Raw genomic sequence first — 27,035 nt, forward strand, 5'->3', positions numbered from 1 at the left:
GTGTGGAGAAAGTAAATAAGGAAGTGTTATTTACTCCTTCTCAAAACACAAGAACTAGGGGTCACCAAATGAAATTAATAGGCAGAAGGTTTAAAGCAAACAAAAGGAAGTATTTCTTCACACAATGCCGTCTGTGGAACTCTTTGCCAGAGGATGTTGTGAATGCCAAGACTATAACAGGGTTAAAAAAAGAATGAGATAAATTCATGGAGGATAGGTCCATCAATGGCTATTAGCCAGGATGGGCAGGAATGGTGTTCCTAGCCTCTGTTTGCCAGAAGCTGGGAATGAGTGACAGGGGATGGATCACTTGATGATTACCTGTTCAGTTCATTCTTTCTGGGGCACCTCGCACTGGCCACTGTCGGAAGACAGGATACTGGGCTAGATGGACCTTTAGTCTGACTTTGTATAAATGTTCTTATACCACACATCAAAGTTACACAGTAATGTCTTCCTTTATATACATTTACACATTACCTGGCATTTACTATTCATTGCATCACGTTTTGTAGAAACCAGTATCTGTAGAGCATGCTCAGTTCACGCACTGTTCATGTACACCTTTATGTCCACAACTTATCTTATGTATTATTCTTTTTCCAATTGGAAATGGTTTCTTAGTGGTTCCCCCTTATCTTAGCTAGTACAGACATTCTTTTCCAGCCAGCTGACCCATTTACCTCCCTAATTCTCTCTCCCAAGAAGTGAAGCTTCCCTCAAATCAAATTACTCACATCAAACCAGGACTACAAATAGCACAAGAATTTAGGGACAAAATTAGAAAGGCTAAGGCACAAAATGAGTTACACCTATCCAGGGACATAAAAGGCAATAGGAAGAGGTTCACATTAGGAGCAAGAGAAAGGTGAAGAAAAGTGGAGGTCCTCTATTTAGCAGCAAAGGAGAGCTAATAACTTATTATATCAAGAAAACTGAAGTATTTAATGCTTATTTTGATTCACTCTTCACTGAAAAAGTTAATGGTTACCAGATACTCAATACAACTAATATTAAATAATAAGAGGGAAGGAGCAAGCCCAAACAGAGAAAGAACAGGTTAAAGAACATTTAGATAAGTTAGATGTATTCAAGTCAGCAGGGCCAGGTTACTTAAGGAACTAGCTGACACAATCTTGCAATCATTAGCAATTATCTTTGAGAACTCATGGAGGACTGGTAAGGTTCCAGAGGACTTGAGAAGGGCAAACATAGTACCTATCTTTAAAAGCAGGAACAAAGAAGACCTGAGGAATTATAGACAAGTCAGCCTAATTTACCTGGAAAGATGCTGGAATAATTACTAAACAATGAGTTTGTAAGCACCTAAAGCAGTGGTTTTCAAACTGCGGGTCACAACCTAGTACTGGGTCACGGCATGTCAGGCACTGGGTCATGGTGGCTCTGGTCAGCACCGCTGTTAAAAGTCCCGTCGGCGGTGCTGCCCGGCTAAGGCCTGCCTTAGCACCCACTCTGTGCCGCTGACTGGGAGCCACCGGAGGTAAGCCTGCACCCCAATCCTATGCCCCAGCCCTGAGCCCCTCCCAAACTGGGAGCCCCTTCCTGCACTCCAAACCTCTCATCCCTGACCCCAGCCCAGAGCCCTAACCCCCTCCCACACCCCAATCCCCTGCCCCAGACCTGAGCCCCCCCCAAACTTGGAGCCTCCTCCTGCACCCCAAGCCGCTCATCCCCAACCCCACCCCAGAGCCTGCTCCCCCAGCCTGGAGCCTTGACCTCCTCCTGCACCCAAACCCCTTGCCACAGCCCATAGCCCACCAAAACCCGGAACCCCCAAACCCTCATCTCCGGCCTCACACCCGCATCTCAACCCTCTGCCCCAGCTCCACTGGGTCGCAACAATTTTCTTCAACTGGGTTACCAGAAAAAATGTTTGAAAACCACTGACCTAAAGGATAAGGTGGTTATAAGGAATAGCCAACATGAATTTGTCATGTACAAATCATACCAAACCAACCCAATGTTCTTCTTTGACAGGGTAACTGAACTATGGGATAGTGGTGGTGGTGGCAAGTAGTAGATGAGATATATATCTTGCTTTTGACAGTACTACATGACATTCTAGCAAACTAGGAACATGTGGTCTAGATGCAATTACTATAAGGTGAAGGCACAAGTGGTTGGAAGAATAGTTATCAAGGGTTCACTGCCCAACTGGGAGGGTGTACTTATTGAGGTTCTACAGGAACCAGTCCTGGGTCTGGTACCATTCTATATATTCATTATTGACTTGGATTATGGAATAAAAAGTATGCGTACAAAATTTGCAGATGACACTAATCCAGGAAGGGGTGTCTCCCAAGTATCTTGGGAGAACAGGATTCAAATTCAAAATACGAGTCAACAATGTGATGAAGTTGCTAAAAAGGCTAATATCATTCTGGGATGTATTAAAAGGAGTGTTGCATGTAAGCAATGGGAGATAAATGTCCTGTTCTACTTAGTATTGGTGAGGTTTCAGCTGGATACTGTCTGCAGTTCTGGGCACCACACACTTCAGGAAAGATATGGATAAACTGGAAAGAGTCCAGAGGAGAGCAACAAAAAAGATAAAAGGTTTAGAAAACCTGACCTATAAGAAAAGAATAAAAAAAATATGGTTATGTTTAGTCTTGAGAAAAGAAGACTGAGGAGGGACCTGATCAGTCTTCAAATATGTTAAGGACTGTTATAAAAAGAAAAGGCGTACTTGTGGCACCTTAGAGACTAACAAATTTATTAGAGCATAAGCTTTCGTGAGCTACAGCTCACTTCATTGGATGCATTTGGTGGAAAAACAGAGGGGAGATTGATATACACACACAGAGAACATGAAACAATGGGTTTTTCATACACACTGTAAGGAGAGTGATCATTTAAGATAAGCCATCACCAGCAGCAGGTGGGGGGAAGGAGGAAAACCTTTCATGGTGACAAGCAAAGTAGGCTATTTCCAGCAGTTAACAAGAATATCTGAGGAACAGTGGGGGGAGGGGTGGGGGGGAGAAATGACATGGGGAAATAGTTTTACTTTGTGTAATGACTCATCCATTCCCAGTCTGCTGTAGCTCACGAAAGCTTATGCTCTAATAAATTTGTTAGCCTCTAAGGTGCCACAAGTACTCCTTTTCTTTTTGCGAATACAGACTAACACGGCTGCTACTATGAAACCTGTTATAAAAAGGACACTGATCAATTGTTCTCCATGTTCACTGAAGATAGGATAAGAAGTAATGGGCTGAATCTGCAGCAAGGGAGGTTTAGGTTAGATAAATCTATCCTATACAGTTAATCTCTGGAATGGACTTTCCAGGGAGGCTGCAAAATCCCCTCAAAGGAAATTTTTAAGAGGAGATTGGATAAACACTTGTCAGGGATGGTCTAGATTTACTTGGTCCTGCCTCAATGTAAGGGGCTGGACTTAATGGCTTCTTGGGGTCCTTACCAGCCCTACATTTCTATGATTACTGCTTGTAACTGCTGCAAAAGCACCTAATTAGCCCCTGCTCAGCCAGCTCCAATCAAGAGAAATAGATTGGGGCTGGTGTTACAGGCATGATGCCTGGCCTGGCGACTGGCTCCACCTGTGGGCCTGACAAGCCAGCAGTTATAAGGGCTGGGAGCCAGTATGAAGGGGGGCTGCCAGGAGATTGGACAGTCTCCTGGCTGCAGGCTGACTGCTAGCCAAAGAGGGAACTAACCCCGTAAGCCTTGTAAATAGCTCAATACTGGTGATGGGAGAACAGTGTGTGTGAATAAAGCTACAGATACTGCATAACAGGAAACTTCTCTGAGCTTTATTGGGGCAGTCAGCAGGCCCCAGGAAGAGGGGCAGGCAGAGGACCCTGTTACACTGCTCTAGTATGTTCCTTTTGGACTATTTAAAAGCTTTAAGACGACACCAACTTAAAAATTACAGTTTATTCTGAAGTGTCATGGTTTACTCTATGCTTTCTATATTGCCAGTTTCATTGTTTCCCTTGTATAGTTAGTCAGGTCCCCCTATTGAAGGTCTTCCTCAAGCAACAGTAAGGCAGAGGGGTGAGGAGGAATGTGTTTATAAAACTATAAAAATTGGCAGGGGACTTGAGGAACGGGTGGGTGTAATACAGAACATGACACTTCTATTTAAATTGATTAGATCTCAAACTGACAGTCTTTCTTTTCTTGGAAGAAATGTGAGAATTTATCTCACATCACCAAAACTTTCCATTGCTTTTCCTCTCTCCCCAGCTTATTTCCACGTGCCTCCTATTGGACAATAGGATCTCCTCTCAGACATGCTTCACCCAAAGAATGTGGGTTAGCAGTGTCGTTTACTTTTTCTAAACTTGAATAATTTTAAATTCACTGAATCACTGTGGTGGTTCTTCCTGACAAACAGCTTTTCAAGCAGGTATGTGCTGTGTCTCAGGAACTATTTTAAGCATATTGATTTCCTGGATTGCAACTCTTTCAGTTTCTGTTACTGTCTGGAATCTTTTATCTATCACTTATGTCCTCATATACTCTGCTTCCTATTCACTCATCATGAGATGGGTATTTTATTTTATTTATTTGTGCATGGAGTTTTCAGGGAATCTCAATACTGCATTGTTACCAGAGACTTGGCTTTTTCTTTGTGGCATTACATACCGTTCTCTCTCAAGCTCCAAATTCTAGACTAAAGCCGCATCTACACTGCAGTTACAACATATTTTTAAAAACGTTTTGCCTACCCATGTCTGTAACTTGTGTGGTTACAGGGAGAGATGGATGAGATTCAATGCTGTGCCGCCAAGAGCTGCAGCACAGAACTTGCCACCAAAGGAAGCAAGGGGCTAAGGTGGCTTTATGCCATCCTGATACTGGGCTGTCCAGGGGCTGGAGAGAGCCCCAGTGTAACTTAGGCAGACAAGGTGGCTTAAATTACAGCAACATGAAGAGGCTGGAGCAAAGATGAGGCTCTTATTCTGTGTTTTTACCCTACCTGGAAGTCTAGACAAGTAGATGGTTTTGAATATGGTTGTAACAGGATTAAGTCCTGGCCCCAAGCCTGTCAACAAAACACACTATATCATGCTAGAACATGGTTATGGAAAAATACCAACTTTAACAAATGGTCTTAAACAACTACTGTTAAACATATGTTTTATGTGGGGCTCAACTGGCAATTAGCTTATTGCCATTTTTCACATACCAGTGTAAGATGGAACACTCAACTTCAACATTATTGTTTGTTACCTATAATTCATCATGTACATTCATATACACATATAACATATACACACACAAACAATTGTCTTTTCAGAGGATCATCATACCACAATTGCATTTCAAAAGCAGATATACTGTGACTGAACTGATACTGAAATAAAATGTGCTACTTTTATATGCAACTAAATGTTTTTGTGTCCTCCAGTTCCAAGCAACTTCAGTGCTTTTTTATTTTTAAATGAGGTAATACACAAATTAAAATGACATGGGAAAAAACCTTTACCATGGGCTCACTGATTAGGGGAGCAAAATGGGGTTAATTAGTGAGGTCTGACATCTGTTGTCTCTTATTAAAAGATGGAATCGTTCTCTGACATTCTGAATATGAGAGTTCTTCTAACCCATTTTATAACATATATAAAGAAAAACATCCATAGGCAAGATAGAACTTTAAGGGATTTGGTTGGGTTGATTGAAAAATGAGAAGAGAAAGACGGAAAAAGATATCAATATTTTCTTTATCTTTTTCTTCTGTAACAAATGAGGTTTATATCTGTGTTCTTAGGCACTGTCACATGACCTGTAACACTTCTAGCTGAAGTTTCATTTTCGTAAGGAATTCAATTTGCAACTACATTAGCATAAACAAAAAGCAAAATATACATATAAATGTATAAAAATCAGGGCACCACAAGCTATTACAATTTTATAGATTCTTATATTTAATTGATCAACAAATAAATTAATTTGAATGATTTGTCTTCATCTTGATTTAAAATACCCAGTTACCCACTGTTCACAGTAGTTTACAGCATTTAAAAAAACTGGAATGCCATCCTTTTATATATATATGTTTTAAATGCACATATGGCTTTTTTGTAGATCTGGAACTACTTTGTGTTCCACTTCTGTATTATCTCTATATTTTTTGTCTAGTTATGTTTTAAAGTACATCTGGTGTATAAATTATAAACGTCTCCTATTTAACCAAGCAGGAGATGAGAATTAAGAGGATTTCAGAAAGGTTATTACTGAACTATTAAGAAACCCTACAGTAATTTCTTTGTGCGACAATATTGCTTTAGAAAACAATGCTATTCTGAATGTTCTCGGATTGGCATATTTACAATATTTTAAAACAATAATCTGTAATTGATTTCTATACCAGCTGGAGTTCTGCATGGCCTTGGAAATGATCTCTCCGAGCCATAAAATTAATATTTGCATTATTTGTTATTACATAGTTATTTTTAACCATTTCTAAAGAAACTATCTCCATAGCATCTAGGCAATATATTGGACATGTTTCACAGCAGATTCTTTTAGTGGCAGAATCATGAATAGCAATGTACTACTTCAACAAAGACAAAACGTCCACAATTATAAAATAGAATCTAGAAATTATAATTTACAAAATCAGAGATTGATCAGATATATTAAATAAAATATGGGATTGTATGTGGAGAACTGCTATGCTCTCCAGCACATGATAAAAGGCAATGCCCAAACAGAATGATACTCCCACTCTATATTTGACAATGAAATCTCAATCTGTCTTTCATAATTTATCTGCATTTTAAATACATGTTATTTTAGCCAGTCACATGGGAGTGTGGAGGAACTTTAGCACAGCCCTGGTAGAGTTCAATTACCTTGGTGCTTTGTCAGCTACTCCCACATATGATAGATATGGCACAATACATTAATAGGAAATTCTGTATCAAGTAATGCATAGAAAAAAGTGTATGTTAATGGTGGTTATTTATCCATAATTGGAGGTTCTTTGAGATGTGTGACGCCTATCTATATTCCACGCATGGGATATGGATGTGCACATATCTAAGTCTGGAATTTTTTTGCAAGCAGTACTGTTTGGCCCACACATGCTCTGTAGATCAATGTGGGGATGCCACATTGTTGGTAACAAAGGATAATATAATCCGAGATCCAGTTCAGAAGTCTCTGCACCAACATAAGTTGAACTCTTGATCACTCTCATAGAAAAACAATTTAGGAGTCTAAAAATTTTTATTCTTGGCAGATAAAAGGCCAAAGCCTTCCTGATGTCCAGAAAATGCAGTCTTCTTTCCTCTTCTGAGGCATGTGGTTTAGGAAAAAATACAGGTAAGCGGATGACCTGACTCATGAAACTCAGAAGCTACCTTGGGTATGAATCTGGGGAGGAAGTATAGTCAGACCTTTGTATGGCGGGCCCACTTTAAGCACTGCCAGTTCACTGATTCTTCTGGCCAACATTATAGCTTCATGGACAGATGAGTAATAGAGCCTTTGGCCAGCAGCTCAAAAGGGAGTCTTAGATACCATAGAACAAAATAAAGGTCCCACTGAGGTGCAATCACCATCACAAACAAAAAGGATCTCAGAATCCCCTTCAAACATCTAGTTGGGACAGGATGCGTGAAGATGGTATGGTTATCCACTGGAGGATGCAAAGTGCTGATTGCTGCTAAATGTAGCTGCAGGGAACTGAATACAAGACCTAAAGACTTAAGGGTACATAGATAATGCAAGATATCAGGGATTCCAGTGGAGTCCAGAGACAAATTGTGTTGATGAGCCCAAGTGGAGATACACTTCCATTTAACTGAGAAACATCTTCTTGTAGAATCTTTTATAATTTGCATCCTGTTGGAACATGAGCACTCTATCTCCGATGCCCTCCAAAAACCAGGCTCTTATTTGCAGCGGTCCCGAATTGGAATTTGAATCCATGCTCCTGTGTTGCTTCAGAAGGTCCGGCAAGTGGGGATGTTCATGGATGGTTGCACTGAGATCTTCTGCAGATCTGTGAAGCAGAACAGCCTCAATCAGTTGGGTGCGATGAGGATGAGTCAAGCTCTGTCTTGGCAAATCTTCCATTGAACCTGTACTATCAAAGGAACTGGAGAGAAAGCATATCCCAGGCAACCTTTCACAACATCAGGAGAGTATCTCCCAATCTGCCCAGAGCTTCTCTGGTACAGTACAAAGGAAGCTTCCTGTTTGCTTTTAAGGAGAAAGGCTGGCAATTCTCACTAAATGAAGATGTCGGTGAGAACTGAATCATTAATCTCCCTCTTGTGATTAGTGCAAAAGTATCTGCTAGACAATTTTGGTAAGTATGCTGCTGATAGGGTTATGTGATATTTGATACACCAATTCCAGAGGGTGACTGCTTCTAAACACAAAGAGAGAGAGGTTATTCCCCCTTGCTTGTTTATCTAAGGGCTTGTCTACTCTACCACTTTTGTCAGTACAACTTTTGTCACTCAGGAGTGTGAACGCCCCCCCTCCCCCCCCGTGACATAAGTTACATTAACAAAAGGGCTGGTGTGGACAGCGCTATGTCAGCAGGAGAGCTTCTCCCACCAACATAGCTGCCAAGGAGGGAAAGGCAAGTTCTCACTGACATCCTGGCTCTGATAGTGACCTGGCGTATGATTACGCTTATGGCCTGAAACCTTTTGAGAGGTAGATATGCTGCTGTTGCTGCAGTCGATCTCATATCACACACCCTAGTGGGGGTCAACGTGGATTTTTTTTGTTATTGACGCAGTAACCTAGGGAAGGTAAAAGGCTGAACAGAACCTGAGTTGCCCTATGAAACGCCTTGCAGGTATTTCTAGGAGAAGCCAGTTGTCTCGTCATGCAATAGACACCACTGAAGAAAAAAAAAAAATCTGTAAACACCCTGGGTGCTGTGGCCAGACCAAAGGGAAGGCCTCTGAATTGGTAATGGTCTTGGTTGAAGAGGAACCTGAGGAAACTCCTGTGGGCTGGATGGATATCTATATGAAAATATGCATCTTTCATGTCAAGAGGCACAAACCATGTGCCTCACTCTAATGAGGGAATTATTGATGCCAAGGATATCATGCAGAATTTTAATTTTTTGATAAACTTGTTTAACTGACATAGCTTGAGAATTGGCCTCCATCTGGGGATCAAAAAATAAGGAGAATAGAATCCCTAGAGTGCTGAGTTGGAACCTTTTCTATGGCTCCTCTGAGGATCAGCAAGTTCACTGCCTGTCATAAAATCTCCTCATGAGAGTGGTCCCTGAATACAAATTGGGAAGGGGATTCGCAGGAAGGAGTTGTCAGAAACTCAGATAGCTGTCAAAACCTCTAATATTCATTTGTCTGTAGTTAGGGCCCTCCTTTCTTTGACAAATTGGATAAGACAGCCTCCAAACATCTGATTAGGGGAATGAAAAGGCACCAATAAAGGTATGTGGGTCTCAACAGCCTCATGAAAATAAACTTCACTTGGGGATTACAGTATGAATGAATGTTGCAGAGGCTGGGTTCCTGGGTCTGTACACCCTCTCTCGTGTGGTGGCTCCTCAGGATGTTGATGATAAAAGGACTGAGGTGGTGATCTTCCTCTATATCCCTGTCTACAATGCTTCTTCTTGGGGACAAGGTATAAATGTCCAGCAAACGAAGAGTTGTTATTAAGTCTTTGAGGAGTGGAGAAACTCCTCCATTGTCTCATGGAATGTATTGATAGTATCAAAGGGTAGATCTTGGATGGTACTCTGCACCTCTCTAGGGAAACCTGAGGTTTGCAACCACAAGAGTCTCCTCATGAAAATGGCCACAGCCATCTCCCAATAGCCAGAGCTATGGCTTGGAGTGAAGTTTCGGCCACCAATGTGCCCTCATCCACAAGGCATGGAAGCAGGTTCTATCCTCTTTAGGGAGCTTGTCCTTAAACTCTAGAACGGATGGAATCTTATTTGGCCCAGAGAGCCTAATAATTAGAGATCCTGAACTACAGGGAGGGGGAAGAGCAACCTTTCTTCTCAGATCAAGCCTCTTGTGTCCCTTATCAGATGGAGTAGCCTTTGGGTTCTGTTCCTTGGACTGCTCTGTAGTTGCCTGCACTACCAGGGAGTTTGGCAGAGTTTGGCAAAGGATGAGATGCAAGAATTTTCCTCCTCTAGGATGGGACAAAGTAGCACTTCTTGGCCATCTCAGGGGCAGAAGCACAACAAGCAGGCGTGTGCCAAATACCACCTTTGCTGGGTTGTTGATGGAGAGGGCAACTTTTCCTCCAGCTCGATTTTTAGCTCTGCCACTTCCTTGTGCATGAGCTCTTGGCATTATTTAAAGTAATCTGGCAGACATGAAAAAGATGGAGTGACCACCTCCTTGAGTGACGAGATTGCTCCCAAAACTGTGAGAACCATCACAACCAGTTCACCTTCTTCCTCTGAATACTCCAACAGGGCCAGTTGTATATGGCTGGGCAATGGCAAGTAGAATGAATGCGCGGATCAGGGGCGGTCTGGCACAGAGCTCTCACCGTTTCCAATATTGCCAATATGTTGGATCCACCAGCAGAGGGAAGCCCACGGCATAGGGTACCGCCTGTCCATTGGCCAGTCATGTCTGGCTGGAATCCCTGACTTTCTAGGGCTTATGTCTGAGGTCACCTTTCCTGAGTGTCGCAGAATCCTGCGGTGCCTCCAGCTCATCAGAAGAGAAGGCAGATAGATCTCTGATAACCAGTAGTACTGATGGTACCAATGGTTGTCTTTTGAGGCAAGTGGGTGCAATGGGGGAATGACTTCATCTCTGATAGACTCTTCCTCCGGTGTTACAACCTACTGGAATATAGACAGACCCAATAAGAGCAGTCAATGCGGATGGGAAGAGCAAAAATGTCTTGTGGGAAGACACGTCTCACATTCCCAAAGCACAAGTAGAGTCCACTGGTGTCACTATGGGTACTGCCCTGGTTCCCAAAGTGGATGCAAGTACCCATAGGAGCTGTCTTTCTCACATCTTCACCACTGGAACTGGTGTTGGTGTTTCACATCGGATCTGCGAAAATTTAGTCAGCCTTAGACTTTAGTACCCGGGTGTGCTGACTCTTCCCTTCTTTTGGGGAGTGCTGTACACATAGATAATTTGTCCTTATGTCTATGAGAGTGCTTCTTACTGCACTGCAAAGCCTTCTCTTTAGGCTTAACAGAATTAGCCTCTGTTCCCAAGATTGTGCTTTGAGGGGTGCTGTCCACTTTTCAAGGCTGATGTCTGGGGGGCCCAGGCCTGATTGGGGCTTCCATTGTCTTCTTCATGAGCTGTTTTCTGAGTTTCAGTTCCTGATCCCCATGAGTTCAGAGGGGTGGAAGAAGTGGAAGATGCTGCACTTGGCAGAAACGGTAGCCTCACCCAGACAGTGTTGATATTGGTCACCCACAGAAAAGGAATAAGGGCAGAAAACACAGTTTTTGAATGCAGGGCCCCTGGACATTTCCCAGGCATCTCAGGGAAAAAGTCCCCAGATGGTGGAAAACAAAAAAGCTATCTAATAATCTATGCTACACTATACTATTTAAAACTACTAAAAACTTATTATGTACAATTCTTACAGGAATGATGCAGTAAAAGGAGCTGAGGACATAAAAGATTCCGACATAGACCATGTGGTGATAAGAAGCAACTAGAGAGGCAATGGCCCTCAGTTGAAAGCATGTGGACAGCTATGGCACATGTGTGGGTCAATGTACATTGCTTGCAAAAAATTCCAGGCTCAGGTGCATGGTGTGCATGTGTATCCCACATGTGGAATACACAAAGGGACTTCAGTCGAAAAAGAAGAATTTTTATGATTGGTATCTTTCAGTATAGTTTTTTATTGCACACTTTGTCATTTATATCGAGTTACAAATGAATTCTGTAACTATTCCCTCCACCCCGCGCTGTCCTGGCCATATCAGATTACTAGAAAATATAGAAAGACAATATCAAAATATGTTGGGAAGGATGCTAAAGCCTTGTGCTTCTCTGTGTATCCCCTCATCGTACCAAATATGCCCTTTCCCACATCACATCTCCTACCCTTCTCCTAAGCACACTTGTCATAAGCTTCTCTGGCATTGGTCACTTCTTTTGTCCATACTGTTTCCTCTATTGTGTTTTGAGTCTTTTTCCTGTCACACACATCTTTCCCTCTCCTGCACTTTCCTATTTAATCTGTCTTGTTTGGTTTCTTCATTCTCATTCATTCATACTTGAGCTTTTTGTTTGTTTTTCTTTCTTCAACCCCCCCCCTGTTCCGTGACTGACTCCCTCTAACAGCATATCTTTGTCCCCACCAGGTCTCCTGGTTGCTTCTCATTCTCACCCAACCACACTCCTAACTCCTGGCTGCTACACTTCCCAATCTGTGATTCCCTACCTATATCCTCTTTTGTTACTCCAGTCACCTAATCAGCAGAGCAGAACAACTAAATTAATCTAACCAGAGGTGAAGCATGAGAGTAGCAAGAACTTCAGAGCTAATTAAATTTACATCCAATCTCCACCTGCTCTGCTCCTCTCTTATAGGATTAGGATAATGAAATTAAATAGCTAGCCTGAGGAGATAGGGCCAAGAAACATATTGGCAAAGTCCTAATAGTAATGCCATATTTTTCGTTGTTGCTATTAAATGTTTTCCTTTCCTGTTATCTGTTTCGGTGGGAAGATGTCAAGAAAGAATTTTCAATGATATGTGATCAAGACTTGATGACTGTCTTTCTCTCAGAATGGAAGAAGAGGGACATACAGCAAACAGAATGACCAATGAGTAACTTTTTATTTCCCTCTTCTCCCATCCTGTGAGAAAGACAGTCATCAAGTCTTCACCTACCAGGAAGCAAAGAGGCTAAGGAGCTGTGAACAAGACTTCCTTTCTATAAACCTGGTCAACTTCCTTTCCCTGCCGTTAGAAACTTCAAAAGCAGGATAAACAAGAGAAAAAAATGAGAACATGGAAAGACTATATTACAAAATTAATATGAGTTTTATTGCAAGCTTTTCCATAGCAGTGAAATATTATGACATAATAAAGTTTCAGCAGCATATGCAGGCTGATTTTTCTGTATTTGCCTGTTGACCTTAGTTAAAGGGGTCAAACTTTCCTCCAGCCTCATTACATACCACAGAAATTTGGAAAACAATATAATTACTTTCTATTAATCGACTTTTATATAAGTTATTCTCAAGAGGCATCCAAACTAAATAGAACATTTTATTCAGTACAGAGAACTGAACTCATACTAAGCTATTATAAAAAAAAAAAAAAAAAAGATACAAAATTAATGCTTAGCCCAGAACCACAGTATCAAAAAGAACATCCTCCTTAAATGCTGCACTACCAACACTCCTAATAAATACTAATTATAGTGTGGTGACAGTGTTCATCATTTCTTTAGGATAGTTTCAACAACTTCGAAATTTTTTCAAAGGTGGCATTCCTTATTCTGGGCCAAATTCTACCATCATTTAAATCCTATAAAATCCACTGAAATCAAGAGATCACAGGAGTCACTGACTTTAATGCACTTGTATGGGGCTTCACAGAGGGCAGAATTTGGCCCACATTACTTTCCCCTTTTAGGAAAAATGGCAATTTTCAACCCCGGTTGATGTTAAATTCTTTTTAATTTCCATGCAATATCGACAATATGTGACATTAGTAGCATTACTTGTTTAGTTTTCCCTATACTGGCATGGCAAGAAAGTCCTACTTTTCATTAAAAAGAAAAGGAGTACTTGTGGCACCTTAGAGACTAACAAATTTATTAGAGTATAAGCTTTCGTGAGCTACAGCTCACTTCATCAGATGCATTTGGTGAGAAAAAAAGTTTTTTTTTTTTTTCCCACCAAATGCATCCGATGAAGTGAGCTGTAGCTCACGAAAGCTTATGCTCTAATAAATTTGTTAGTCTCTAAGGTGCCACAAGTACTCCTTTTCTTTTTGCGAATACAGACTAACACAGCTGCTACTCTGAAACCTACTTTTCATTGTGACTAATGGCAAGAGAACACTTAACAGCATTGTTTGACTAATTTATTTAATTGAGTATCAATTTCTTAAGTAACTCTTACAAAGGACAGCTCATATTCTGTGATCTCCTAGGCTAAATTTAAAATGCATCAATCCTGTATCACTTTCCTTCCATGCACTGGCAAACCTCTCTGAAAAAGACTTAATTCCCTGATGTAACAGATCCTAATACATAGGCTTCTTGGAGGCTGTATCTCTGCTTTCTAGATGTAAGCAGAATTTGTCAAGAGAAAGGTCTCAATACCAGCATTTTAAATCAAAGCCCAACACTAAAGGAATAACATATGAAACATATTGAGTGGGTCTCTCTCCTCTCTCTCTCTTTAAAAAAACAAACAAAACCAAACCACTGGATTTATACCAGAATAACAAGACACCAGTGTTACGTCTACAAGCCACTCTTTTCTGTTGCAGTGTTAATCGCCACAGAACTTTGAAGTGTACATGGTAACAGTGAGTAGCTACTTTTAAACTTCCATTAGAATTTTGCTCCCTACTTAAGGGAATTCTAAAAGCTATTTGTTTCATTTTTTTAAAATGAGAGAACTAGGTTTTAGAACTATAGGTCTGAAAAAAATTCTATAATTATGAAGATTTTCAACCTTTCCACTGAAGATCTGTTGCAGGGTATTTTTCAGTTTTGTTCACAGGCAATTAGACTCACACAACCCATATGAACGTCAATAAGAAATTCTCTTTTCATTGGGCGCTATAAAGAGAATGTTTCTCTCTGGATAACTAGCAGCGATTTTCCCAAATACACATTTTAGATCAGAACTGTGCTTTTCAATCAAAATATTTTAAAATGTCACTTTTGTAGACTGCTACTGGAAAGATCTTTGGATAAATACTATAAACTAAAAGCTCATGTATAATCCTTTTGTCATTAACTTATAAAAAACACCTAGAATTGGAGCTATTTCAGTTATCCCATCCACCTCCAGGTACTAAGGGGTGCCTCCATATCAGAAATTCAAGTTTAAAATAAACAACTTTAGAAATGGGGGTCATAGAAGTACCTAACTGCCTCCTAACAGCTGTGTTACTGCACCTCTGTCCTGACTTACAACTAACTTAGTGGTAGTTGCTTCAGCTGTGGACCTATCTTGAGTGGAGACAGTACATTTTGATACTGTGTGGTGGTTTTGTGATGTACACAAATGAAGACTCGGTTGAAATAATCAACCTCATTTGCACTGACAACCTACTTGCTAGGATTTGAGTTGAAAGGTTCATGCATTTAAGTCATTATGCCACATTTTTTATACTTTTGAAGAATTGTATGTGGTGATATGTAGTATATAACAGTGTATGTGGTATGCACTAATGAGAAGAGAATTTTATTTCTTAAAAAATCTAGTTATATTGTAAGTAATGAACCTAATGAGATGTATAGAGAATGCGGCTCTCTTTTAATTTACGTATTTTTAAATAAATGAAGACTTTCTTGTTTTATCTGTGGGTGGTTTCTATATTTTTAGTCACCGATACTGCATCTGTCACAGTATTAACTGAACATTAGACAAAAAACATTGTCACATACACAAATCACAAAGTTTTGGTGCTGCCTTTCAGTTGTCTCTGTCCTGCCTACAAGTGATTACAGATCTAGTTTTTATTAATATTGCCAGAGGAAGCTTGTAATTATGGGAATTATATTGCAAAGAGATGTCTTGAAAGGATTCCTGAAGGTGGTGATATCAGTAGCTCTAATCTCTCTCAGGAGGAATTCTACATTTGTGTTCTCAATGCTAGAAATGCTGTATGCCTGGATCCCACTAGTTTCATTTATACTGTGGGCAGTTCATTGGTTCATGATAAATAAAGCTGTCATGCTTGTAAAATGAGAGCAAGGGGAAGTGTCAATCTATGAGAGTAGCCTAGACCATCTCATTGAGGGCCCAGTTAATCAGTGAAGGACCTTGAATTTGATCCATTATTGCATATGGAGATATTGTAGCAAGCAATACTTGGCTCTCAAAATGTTGGGAAGATTAACTATCAAAAATGAAGAAGGCCAGAGGGACTGTGCAATGGCTGCAGCCTTCTCCCTGCTTGAGGAGATGTGAGCTATATAGTAGCTATATGATAGCAGGCTGCTAATAAATGGCGCAGTATTTGGTTTCTATAAACATTATGTTAAGCAAAGGACTCTCTGGGAAAAAGAAAGGAAAAGAAGTTCCATAAATCTAAGACCAAAAACTGGAGGTCTCACTTATAAGATGGGACTGTATCTTGGAAAGCGGTGACTCTGAAAAAGACTTAAGGTCATGGTAGCTAACTGAATATGATGCTGTAACTAATAGGGCAAATGAGACCCTCAGATGTATAAACACAGGAATATCAAGTACAAGTAGAGCTGTGGTATTAGGCCTCTGTACATGGCATTAGTGATTACTGGGATAATGTGTTGAGTTCTAAACTCCACACTTCAAAAAGAATGTTGACATATTGGAAAGGTTCAAAAAAGAGTTACAAAAATGATTCAAGACCGAGAAAACACAGTACAGACTACAGAAATTTAATCTATGTAGTTTATCCAAGAGAAGGTTAGAAGGAGACTTCATCATGGTCTACAGGTATCAACATGGGGAAGTCATTTCTGACAGCACACAGATCTTTATTCTAGCAGAAAAAGGCATAATGAGATCCTATGGCTGGAAGCTGAAGTTAGACAAATTCAGACTAGAAATAAGATTCAATTTTTTAACAGCGAAGGTAATTAATCCTTAGAACAAATTACCCAGGGACATGGTGGATTCTCCATTACTTGACACCTTTTAATCAAGACTTTTCAAAAAGATATGCTATTGCTCAAACAGAAGTTATGGATTTGATGCTGAATTGATTGGTTGACATTCTTTGGCATGTACTATGCAGGAGAACAGACTAGATGTTCATAATAGTCCCTTTCTGGCCTTAAAATCTAGAAATCTAAACTGCTCAAGGTGGAAGTAGTAATAGCTTAGAGTCTGTCTGCTTCTACTCCTTATAACCATTACAGATCCAACTCAGACCTCATTATTTCTAACAATACTGTCTGCTATGCATATTAAGGCAAAAGAACAATGATTAACCACTTGAGAAAGGTAATAAACCCCTAAAATTACTGTCATAAAAATAAAGGGAAGGTTAACCACCTTTCTGTATACCGTGCTATAAAATCCCTCCTGACCAGAGGCAAAACCCTTTCACCTGTAAAGGGTTAAGAAGCTAAGATAACCTCGCTGGCACCTGACCCAAAATGACCAATGAGGAGACAAGATACTTTCAAAGCTGGAGGGGGGTGGGGTGGGGGAACAAATGGTCTGTCTGTCTGTGTGATGCTTTTGCCGGGACCAGAACAGGAATGCTCTTCAGAACTTCTGTTAAGTTAGTAAGTAATCTAGCTAGAAATGCATTAGATTTCCTTTTGTTAAATGGCTGGTAAAATAAGCTGTGCTGAATGGAATGTATATTCCTGTTTCTGTGTCTTTTTGTAACTTAAGGTTTAGCTTCCAGGGATTCTCTATGTTTTGAATCCGATTACCCTGTAAGGTATTTACCATCCTGATTTTACAGAGGTGATTCTTTTACCTTTTCTTTAATTAAAATTCTTCTTCTAAGAACCTGATTGCTTTTTCATTGTTCTTAAGATCCAAGGGTTTGGGTTTGTGTTCACCTGTACAAATTGGTGAGGATTTTTATCAAGCCTTCTCCAGGAAAGGGGGTGTAAAGCTTGGGGGGATATTTTGGGGGAAGACGTCTCCAAGTGGGCTCTTTTCCTGTTCTTTGTTAACACGGTTGGTGGTGGCAGCGTAGGGTTCAAGGACAAGGCAAAGTTTGTACCTTGGGGAAGTTTTTAACCAAAGCTGGTAAGAATAAGCTTAGGGGTCTTTCATGCAGATCCCCAGATCTGTACTCTAGAGTTCAGAGTGGGGAAGGAACCTTGACAATTATACTGCCTGGAGTGCTTTTATTATCATTTTAAACTGAAATTTCTGAACAATTATACAGGGAAAATATATATCCTCCTGAACATGGAGCTGCATTGATTTTTCTAGGAAAACCAATCTAAAAACAAGTCTGTGCAGGGTTCTAAAGAAAATCTAAAATAAAACCAAATCTAATTTTACTATCAAAGGCTCTCTTTTCATTTAGTTGCAGCAACTTCTCCACTAAATCTGCTATTCAGATAGATATGACCCCATGATTCCTCACATTTTTAGTCAATAAAATGTGTTAAAATAACTGTTCAAATTTTATATAAAGTTAGACTACAGACAAAATAACTACATACATTAAAATTAAAAAGTTTTAATTTAACGTTTTAATCAGCCTACCATGTTTATCTGAATAAAATTCTTGGCAATGTTTTTGCTTTGAACAATTTGTTGAATACTGTATCACTGCTCTCTTATTCCGTATCTTTGTGTAAATATGAATGCAACTTTATGAGATAATCGCTCTGATAGTTACAGATTACAGTACATGAAATACTACTCACTGAAGTCATAACATACAGAGAAAGAGAGAAAAAAACAGGTTATATTAAATTACAAATTAAATAGTTTAAAGGGGGAACAAGAAAAGCAAGAATACATATTTCAATTTTGTAAGTAAGCTTTACATTCATTCTTGATCAGTTAAAGCCTAATCAATACCTTACTTCTCTTCTCTTCTTCTCTTCCTCTCTCCCTCTCTCTCTTTTTTTAAAGCACATGAAAACTGGGTCAATATTTTCTCATCATAACATTTGCTTCACTGTTGGGAATAGGGTGCTCTATTAACTGACCTCTTATCTTAGTACGGCATCATGCAATATTTATTTAATATTCACTGAAGACAGCTCCAGCTACAATTGATACTGAGTAGCCTCTATTTATTGGTGTACAGGGAAAGGGAAACAATACCTTTAATTACGATGTATACATGGAAGTGCATCCCAGAGCTCCTTCTGCTGAGAATGATTAATGTTCTGACATTTTTGTCATCCCTTTTCTGAAAAGTGCAAGCAGTTATAAAGCACATTGAGCTCACTCTCCCTGAAATTCCACAGTTTTCTAATTTCACTGTGTGTCATCAGCAACCAAACAATTCTACACTGGGCTGACAGAAATAAATAGAAGAAACACACAAGGGAAGCAGAAAGACCTTTTTTTCTCTTTTAAGCAGCAGTGTTGTTCCTGAGTCTAAAAAAAAAGTATTTGAGTATAAAATAAAAGGGTATATTTAATGGTGATAAGAAATAGCAATTTTGATCATGTACTACAATTTAATTTATTGGAACTGCCTTTCTAAAAATAAAAATCAACCATTTATCAAGTCATCAATTAATTATGAAAACAAAAATCCTTAGACAGAAACAATTTTTTTTCTTACAGCCATATCTATTTTGTCAAGTCATCAAATTTGTTCAATGTTACAGTATGATAAAGCAGTCAGGCATCTACACCTGCCTAACATGCCTCTTTTAATTACCAAGAGCCAAGGATGGCATCTCGCTGTCATATCAGAGGTGTGGTCATGTGCAATGAAGTGAAGCAGTTTCGTTAGTTCAGTTTCACAGCTCCAGCCTTAATTTCCATAGAAAACTGGTCAGGCCCCAGAATTTTGGGCAGCATGAAAAAGTTAGCAGCGATCTATTAAAATGAAATTTTTCTTACCTTTTAATTCCTCTGTGCAGTCTGGTTCTACCAATGCAGTCAGATGAAGGAGTCCCATTTCTTTAAAAAAATCAGGAAGGAAGCAACAGAATTTTAGCATTTTCATATCATCCAGCCACCATTGTCACTCATACTTACCGTATGTGAGCTATTTCAAAGATTTAAGTAACTGATCTGCACTATAAACATACATACAGAACAAGAGCATCAACATTTTCTCAGAGAACTGAAGGGATGGTCCTGCAATGGTTTAACTCATGTGTATCAATGGAATTACTAGGTAAGAAATTACACTCTTTCCAGCCTAAATCTCACCATTGCAAATGGATTAGATCTGACTGGCTCTCCCCCACATATTGAACTTGAGGATGGTGAAGGAAACTCCTTCAACCACCTTGAAAATCAAGAAAACCCTCAAAATCAAGAAAACCATCCCAAATAAAAGAGAGGAGCCCTAAATAATAGGTCATGGGGATCTGACAGGTGGTCAAATGCAAGAAGCTGCTAGGAAATGAGAAACTAAGATTAGAATTTACGTGAAAACTCTGACATCCTAAGTGCAGCTACAACTGCAACCGGCACCCTGAGGAACCCAGGGGTGAGCTCTTTGTCCAAAGCCTTTAGAATAGGACTTAAAACACTGGAAGTGATTCCCTATAATAGGCAGAGAAGGTACTCTTTTTTTCCTCAAGTGTGAACAAAACTAAATGTGGATCTAGCTCCTGAAAGATGCTCTGTTCACAAAACAAGTTGACTGAATGAGCAGATTGGATTGTGCTTAAGGAAGGGAGCCTGGGAGAGTAGATGAAATAGGAGGATGGAGCTTTAGAACTGTTATGCAAAATATTCTGGGAACACAGATTATTCTGGCCATATTCAGGACTGTTTTCTTATGAAACCCTGAAGCAAATGGGATGGAAGGGAATGCATAAAGCAAGAGGAAAGTTTTTGATATAAATTAGCCCTGAACTACTTTCCTGTGGTCCAGCCAGAAACTGTTAACAAACAGGTCCATGTAGGGAAGACAGACACTCTCTCACTGGACCTCATCGCAGTGTGGGCTGTAATCTGGCTTGTTGGAAAAAGTGTGTACCACTTGCTTTAAGGGCTATTGAGCCAGGAAATGACTGGTGCAGCTTCAAACCAGGTCCCCACTGTAGGTGACCAGAAAAGGGGCGAGGGATTATATAGGTCCATGCTGGTGCATGAAAAGTCTTTTACTTGGACCAAGTGGAGCAGCACCAATCCTTCAACCCATGAATGTAGTGAAATACTGTGTTCTGTAAGGATCAGCTGTGGGCAGCACTGTGCTAGCTGCTTTTTTCTCGGGGGACTGGGGAGGAATTTTTTCCTTACCACAAGATGGTGGTAAGTGGGGTTTCTGGGGTTTTTTTTGCCTTCCCTTCAGCAGGTTTGGGGGCTTTGTTGGAGCAAACTTGAAATGGGAGTTAGGCTATAACGTTGAAACTCATTATGTAAATGTGGGGCAGATGTCCAGTGCAGGTATTCTGTAGGGAAGGGATGCAGCACCAATCAGAGAAAATAGATTGGTAAAGGATTTAAAGGATGTATTCTTTAAGAGTGGAAACCAGAGGGTGGGAGGAGGGGGGCTTAGGACTCCTACCACTGGTATGGCAGGGAGCCAAACTCCCCTCCCTCCAAACCTTCATTCAAGAGGGGGGATGGTGAAGTCCCAGCAGCACGATGAGTAAGGGGGAGGGCTGCCAGAAGCCCCTCGGGAATATATTGAAATGATTATGCAGTTACTTGTACTGTATTGTTTTATCTGCTGGGTATTCCAAGATATTTAAGGATAAAGTAGTGGCCTAATTAAATCCAGTGTCTCCTATCCTTCTTCCAGCATGGCTGAACAATGACTTTTCTCTAACTCCCTTACAGATAGTATGCCAGTTGGCAGGATCGCTCCCCTTTACATTAGTCCACTGATAATGCTCAACAGATTTCCCCAGATGCATTAAGGTGAGCCCCCTGGCAAACATACCTAAGTGTACTGCCTCTCCTATGGAGGAAGTTGAATACTCATGCTACATTCTATCGGCCCCTCAAGCTTCTGTAAATAAATACATATACAAACCTCATGAGTCAGGAACAGGCGCAAACACATTAAACATTTTCTCATTTAAAGAAATATGTGGATTTCTATATTAAATTACTGACTTAAAATTTCCTTTAAGCACAGTGGAAATGTAGTCAGTTCCACATAAATTTGATAGTCAGCTTCTTGCACTTACATTTTTTTACTCTTGATCAAAAGTTTTCATAAGTGAAAATTTTTGAAAGAGCAGAAGGGTGGAACAACCAGAAGTTAAATCTTGAGACAGTGATGGACATACAGCTGTCGATTTTAGTTACTTTTAGATAAAGAATTCACAGTATTTATTCCCTAGAGAGATAAAATGATAAGTCAATCTTCAGTTCAGACTATTTAATCAGACTTACCAGAGCTGGCACTTTTCTCCTAAATTTTCAAAAAAATCAAAACAGACAATGACTATCAGCAACTTCTAATACTTTAAACTAAAGTTTTCTGGATGAACCAAAATTTTGCTGCCAAAACTTCTCACTAAATATTTTCCATTTTCTACCCTTCTTTCCATATTCTTTCAGCCTGAAGTGATGCAACCACTATCTAAAAGTTTGTTCTTGGATCATATGAAGATATACTCTCTCCAGTTTATGACAGGATCCTGGGTATTCAGCTCCTTCAGTAGGAAGCCTTGAGTGGTGTCATCTTTCTTTTTAAGTCTGATTATAAATGCTACAAGCTAGCCACAGAGAAGAAACACTCCAAATTTTCTGATATGCTCTTCCCTGTGCAAAACAATAAACATGAAACAACAGACACTTCTAACTGTTACTTTTAAATATTGTAAATATTTAATAAGACAGACAAAAAACCTAAGATTATCAAACCAGAAGTGCAAAAAGGATATGGTCATCTTTTCCACAAATTTATCATGTGCATCTTCTGATTTAGGGAACATCGTTATGTCATTTTCTAGATGCTGGATCTGAAGTTCCATTGAATCAAGGTTGCTCTTGAGATTTTGAGCTGAAACTTAGAAAAAAAATATGACAATGAATTAGAAAAACTTCTGGAATTCTGATTTAAAGAAAAAATGTTAAAGAAAAGCAATGTCGGTAGAAGTATTCTTGAGGTAAAGAGAATAATTCCACTAAGCAGGTTCTCATTTTTCTGAATTACTGCTCATAAAAATTCTACCCTTCATAAAATAAGTGAGAATGTGTAACATAATATACCAAATCATCATGTTAAATGTGGGAATGTCACCATTTTATTCAGCCATTAGTTCAAATGGATCTATTTCTATTTAAATTTATTGATGGAAATTCTAATATTTCATTCTTTTAAATCTAATTTGAAGATTAAAGAGAAACTAAGGTTCAAAGAGATTTTATCTTATTAATGCATGTACTTGGCTATATAAATGATTTAAGGGAAAATTATAGAAAAGATCAAATATTTTTCTTTTTATTGAAATACACTGATTTCTGTAAACCAACATCTGTGGAAGCCCTCAATACTTTAACACCTACAGACAAAGATTTGGATACTAGGAGCTATTGACACTTTACACAAATACAATAAGAACATATGGTGAAACAGCAATATATTATTTTTAAAATAAAATATTCTGTAATATCTCAATGTACCCTCAAACACTGTATTAATTATGGTTTTATTATCCTTGAAATTCTTTGCACCTTTTTTCCTGTCCTTCTAGAAGACTTATCTCAAGTACCCTATTAAAAATATGCTAGTATTGCATATTCATTTTACACCTTCTCCAGCCTGGTTCTTACAGGATTCTTTTCTACCTTTCACTTGCTATATGCTCTATACTTTCCTACTCCTACCAGCATCTATGAAGAATATCATCTGACAATGATCTAAAAAACTAACTTTTTCCTAATTTGGATGGCTATGACACTAAGTAGAGTAGTTGTAGCACCAGGGCTTCTAAACTGTGGGTTGTAATATGCTTCCATGTGAAATAAAGCACATTCCTCAACCTGGGTGAATAAAAATAAATGATTTAAAAAAAATGAAATAAAAAACAACAATTTTTTTAATTTAAATCAGATTTTTATAAAAGTTTTTTCCTCAAAAAGCATATCTAAAGATAGTTTTAATTAAGATACATTATAGCTCAAAGATATCTCATCATGAATAGGGATTATAAATTCTAATTCTATGGTATAAGACAATAGATTCATGTAATGTTTAAAGACAGTTTTGTAAATGAGTTCCAATAGTTCATGGATTAGGGACCCAATCTCATGGGGCTTCTGTATAGATTATTTACGTTAATCTTTCTATCTACCAAATGAGACTCAGTGCTCAGTCTAGAAGAGAACATCAGAGATGCTTAGTTTTGCAGTTCTCAAACAGTGGATTTGTGTCTCCAGAGATAATATGCTTGTTAACAGCAAAAATGTTTTAAAATAAATAAATAAATAAATAATATAGAGAGGTGAGAAATAACAGACCACAACCCTATTGTCCCTCTGCAGATTTGTGTACACAGAGTCAATCCCTTACCTCTCTCTAAAAGTGCAAAGTTTCAAAAAAGTTCAATGAATAGAAGACTGCTGTGGGCAGAATAGAAGGAGAAGTAGTCTGGAGATAAATGTGAGAAGGGAGGGACGGGCAGTAGAAACAAAAGTGAAACTGTTTGAGCAGCATATTCCCGAAGTGTTGAGGTCTTTCTGAGTGTAGTCTTCCATTGATTTGAGATCTACCATACTAGAAGGGAAAACCTATAATGACAGCAGGCCATAAAAGAGACCCAGTTTGGGAATAAGAACCATTCAAGAAATATATTTGCTGATGATATTTTAAAGAAAGTCACACTAGTGAACTGGTGGAAGTCACTTAAGCACTTGGATTTAGAGACTGTTGAAGTGATAATCTCACTTTTAACAGCAGGAGCTTCTTCTGTCGGTGTAGAAAGAATATTTTCTTCCTTTGGACTAATTTATTCCAAACTGAGAAATCATTTGGGACCTGAAAAAGCAGGAAAGCTTGTTTTTCTTTTTCAGATTATGAACAAACACGAAAATGAAGTTGAAGACGACTGAGTTAGCAGCAGAAGCCAATATTTTAAGTTTCTCATGTTGACCTGGCTGGCATAGTCGATTTAATTTTTTTTTTAATTTCATGTAATTATTTTAGTTAAATACAATGTTAACAAAAACAAACTTATTTTAAAAACTTGAATGTTTAACTAAATTTAAAAATTCCTCTGCTTGTTTTGTTAAAATATTATATGTTTGCTGTTGAAGAAAAAATCCAGAATACATAACTTTGTTGTTTTAGTTAAATAAAAATATTTAAAATATCTGTCTGGTGATGTTCTCCTAATACAGAATGGCAAGAAAATCCTTCAAATATTAATCATTAATTCCTATATGAATTGGAGATTGTTTACCTCCCAATGACTTCATAAATATCTGCTTCAATTACCTTTGGTAAATGAAATAACCAAACAATCATTCATCTTCTGATATAGCTGTAAAACTAATCTGAAAAGTTTTCAAAACAAATCACTTTAAAAATGTATATAGTGTGTACTTTCTAAAAATGAAGCCTACATCTATCTCTGAGTTGTGAAGAATATATATTAAGGTTATAACAACCAACAAGAATGCACTTTTATGAAAATCCATGATTAAACTGAGTCTTCCAGACTAGTGATTTAAATCATGTTTGAAATCAATTTAAATCAAATCCACCCTGTCCCCAACAGAGAAAGAAAAGAAAAAAAAAAAAAAAGGACAGAACTACAGTATTAGCTGGCAATTTTAAATCTTTCACAGCTGTATTGCTTTTAGAATGGAATATGCAAAATCAAATTCTTGGCAGAATTTCAGCAGTAGAATGATACTACTGTGATAGCAAAGTACTCTTGCTACAATGAATGAGTCCTTTCATAACTCAGAGTAGAGAAATTGCCAGAAAATATACATAGAAATGTCAGATATTGTAGGGGGAAAGAGAGAAAAGGGGGTGGTGAAAGAATCAAACACCAAATATAGGAATTTAAGAAATTAATTGATGTTCAACACGCACAGTTGAGTATCACTTTTTTTTTTTTGAGGTGGCAGGCCAGTAACTGATCTTTCATTGGAGGAGTTTAAAGAAGATTTGTCTTGTTTAAAAACCAAACCAAACCAACAAAAAACACACCACCAATATCTTGGCACTTGTTGCTTTTCTTAGGGACTAATCCTGTGAAATGAGCTTCAACTACTATTGTCTTCACTGGGAATTAAGGATGCCCAGAAACTGGCAGGGACAACTGTTAAGAGATACTTTCATACTGAGGAAGCTTAGAAATTTTTTTTTAAACTTTAACCAATTCAACTTTTTTTTTTTTTGGTAATTTATTTTAGAAGATCTGTTAACTGAAGAGATGTGATTCCACAAGAGGTGTCTCCTTCACATTCTCCCTCATCCCCCCATTTGATATGGTTAGAACATTCCACATCACAATTATTTCCATTGTATCAGCGGGAGGACAAACATGGAAGGTGAAGCAGGGTTATAAGGGAGAATGCTCTTAGCAAACCCAAATGTATTCAATATAGGAAGAAAATACTGACAAAGCAGGTTGCTATTTGTATTTAAAAAATCCTGAAGTACTGACTTCCTCCTTTAATTCCCTCTCTGATCATACAAAACAGTTAGGTTTGCTTTAATACAAATATGTATGTGCTATCTCTACAAGTAAAATATGCATTTTTGAACCATATTCTGCCATCTGATGTGCACCACATATTGCTGTGGAGCTCACAAAAATCAGTCCCTGAGGTTGGACAAGAAATCACAATAGCATATTTTCCAAGGTTAGCCCTTTAATATTAGTGTGCTGTTTCACAGCCAGATCCTTCCTCAGCATTACTTTCTGAGTGTCTAGAATTTTGCCGCTTTTATTTGACAGGAAATGTCTTTGACACAAACTAGCAGGCTTTTAATGACAATGGAGACAGCTTTATAGATGAGTAGTCTCACTCTAAGGCAGATATCTACTGATTGATTACTAGGTGTCTTTGTTGAATATTTTATGTCTTATACCATATCACCGTATACAAGATGCAGTACCAAGACATTTAAAACTACAGTTATGTAGTTCTTTCCTGCAGTTTATCTGATTGTGCTTCCAGAGTTCTTTTAATAAGGGTACTCAGTTGATCTATAGGTGTAATACACTAGACACCTTTTCACAGGTTTTCATTTTTTTATTAAATTGGTAAGTTTTGCCGTTTCACAAGTGACTCACCCAGAACACTTACTATGAATAGATT

At 38.7% G+C, this 27,035-nt stretch overlaps 1 protein-coding gene and 2 long non-coding RNA genes across 11 annotated transcripts in view; 1 reads left to right on the forward strand and 2 right to left on the reverse strand.

Annotated features, from left to right (window-relative positions):
- The window catches only part of LOC122455876, a 42,692-nt gene extending 20,061 nt beyond the window's left edge, over positions 1–22,631 (reverse strand). Inside the window, exons 1-4 of one of the 3 annotated variants that reach the window (XR_006274380.1) lie at positions 21,860–22,631; positions 21,688–21,756; positions 19,686–19,745; positions 17,916–19,020 (exon numbers count right to left, since the gene is read on the reverse strand). This is a non-coding gene — a long non-coding RNA (uncharacterized LOC122455876). Of the gene's footprint in view, positions 1–17,915; positions 19,021–19,685 lie in introns of those variants that run through there. The other 2 variants (XR_006274379.1, XR_006274381.1) reach the window with 2 other exon arrangements.
- The window catches only part of DIAPH2 (diaphanous related formin 2), an 835,399-nt gene that overhangs the window by 277,883 nt on the left and 530,481 nt on the right, over positions 1–27,035 (reverse strand). For all 7 annotated transcript variants that reach the window (XM_038415147.2, XM_043492689.1, XM_038415148.2 and 4 more), the window contains one exon: positions 22,640–22,764. In XM_038415147.2, coding sequence (XP_038271075.1) covers positions 22,640–22,764 — 125 coding nt within the window. The remainder of the gene's footprint in view (positions 1–22,639; positions 22,765–27,035) is intronic.
- On the forward strand, positions 3,559–12,743 carry LOC122455877. Its single transcript, XR_006274382.1, has 4 exons — positions 3,559–3,704; positions 3,993–4,097; positions 7,238–7,320; positions 11,581–12,743. It is a non-coding gene; the product is annotated as an uncharacterized LOC122455877 (long non-coding RNA).

This window comes from Dermochelys coriacea, chromosome 9, assembly GCF_009764565.3.
Source record: "Dermochelys coriacea isolate rDerCor1 chromosome 9, rDerCor1.pri.v4, whole genome shotgun sequence".
Lineage (NCBI taxonomy): Eukaryota > Metazoa > Chordata > Testudines > Dermochelyidae > Dermochelys > Dermochelys coriacea.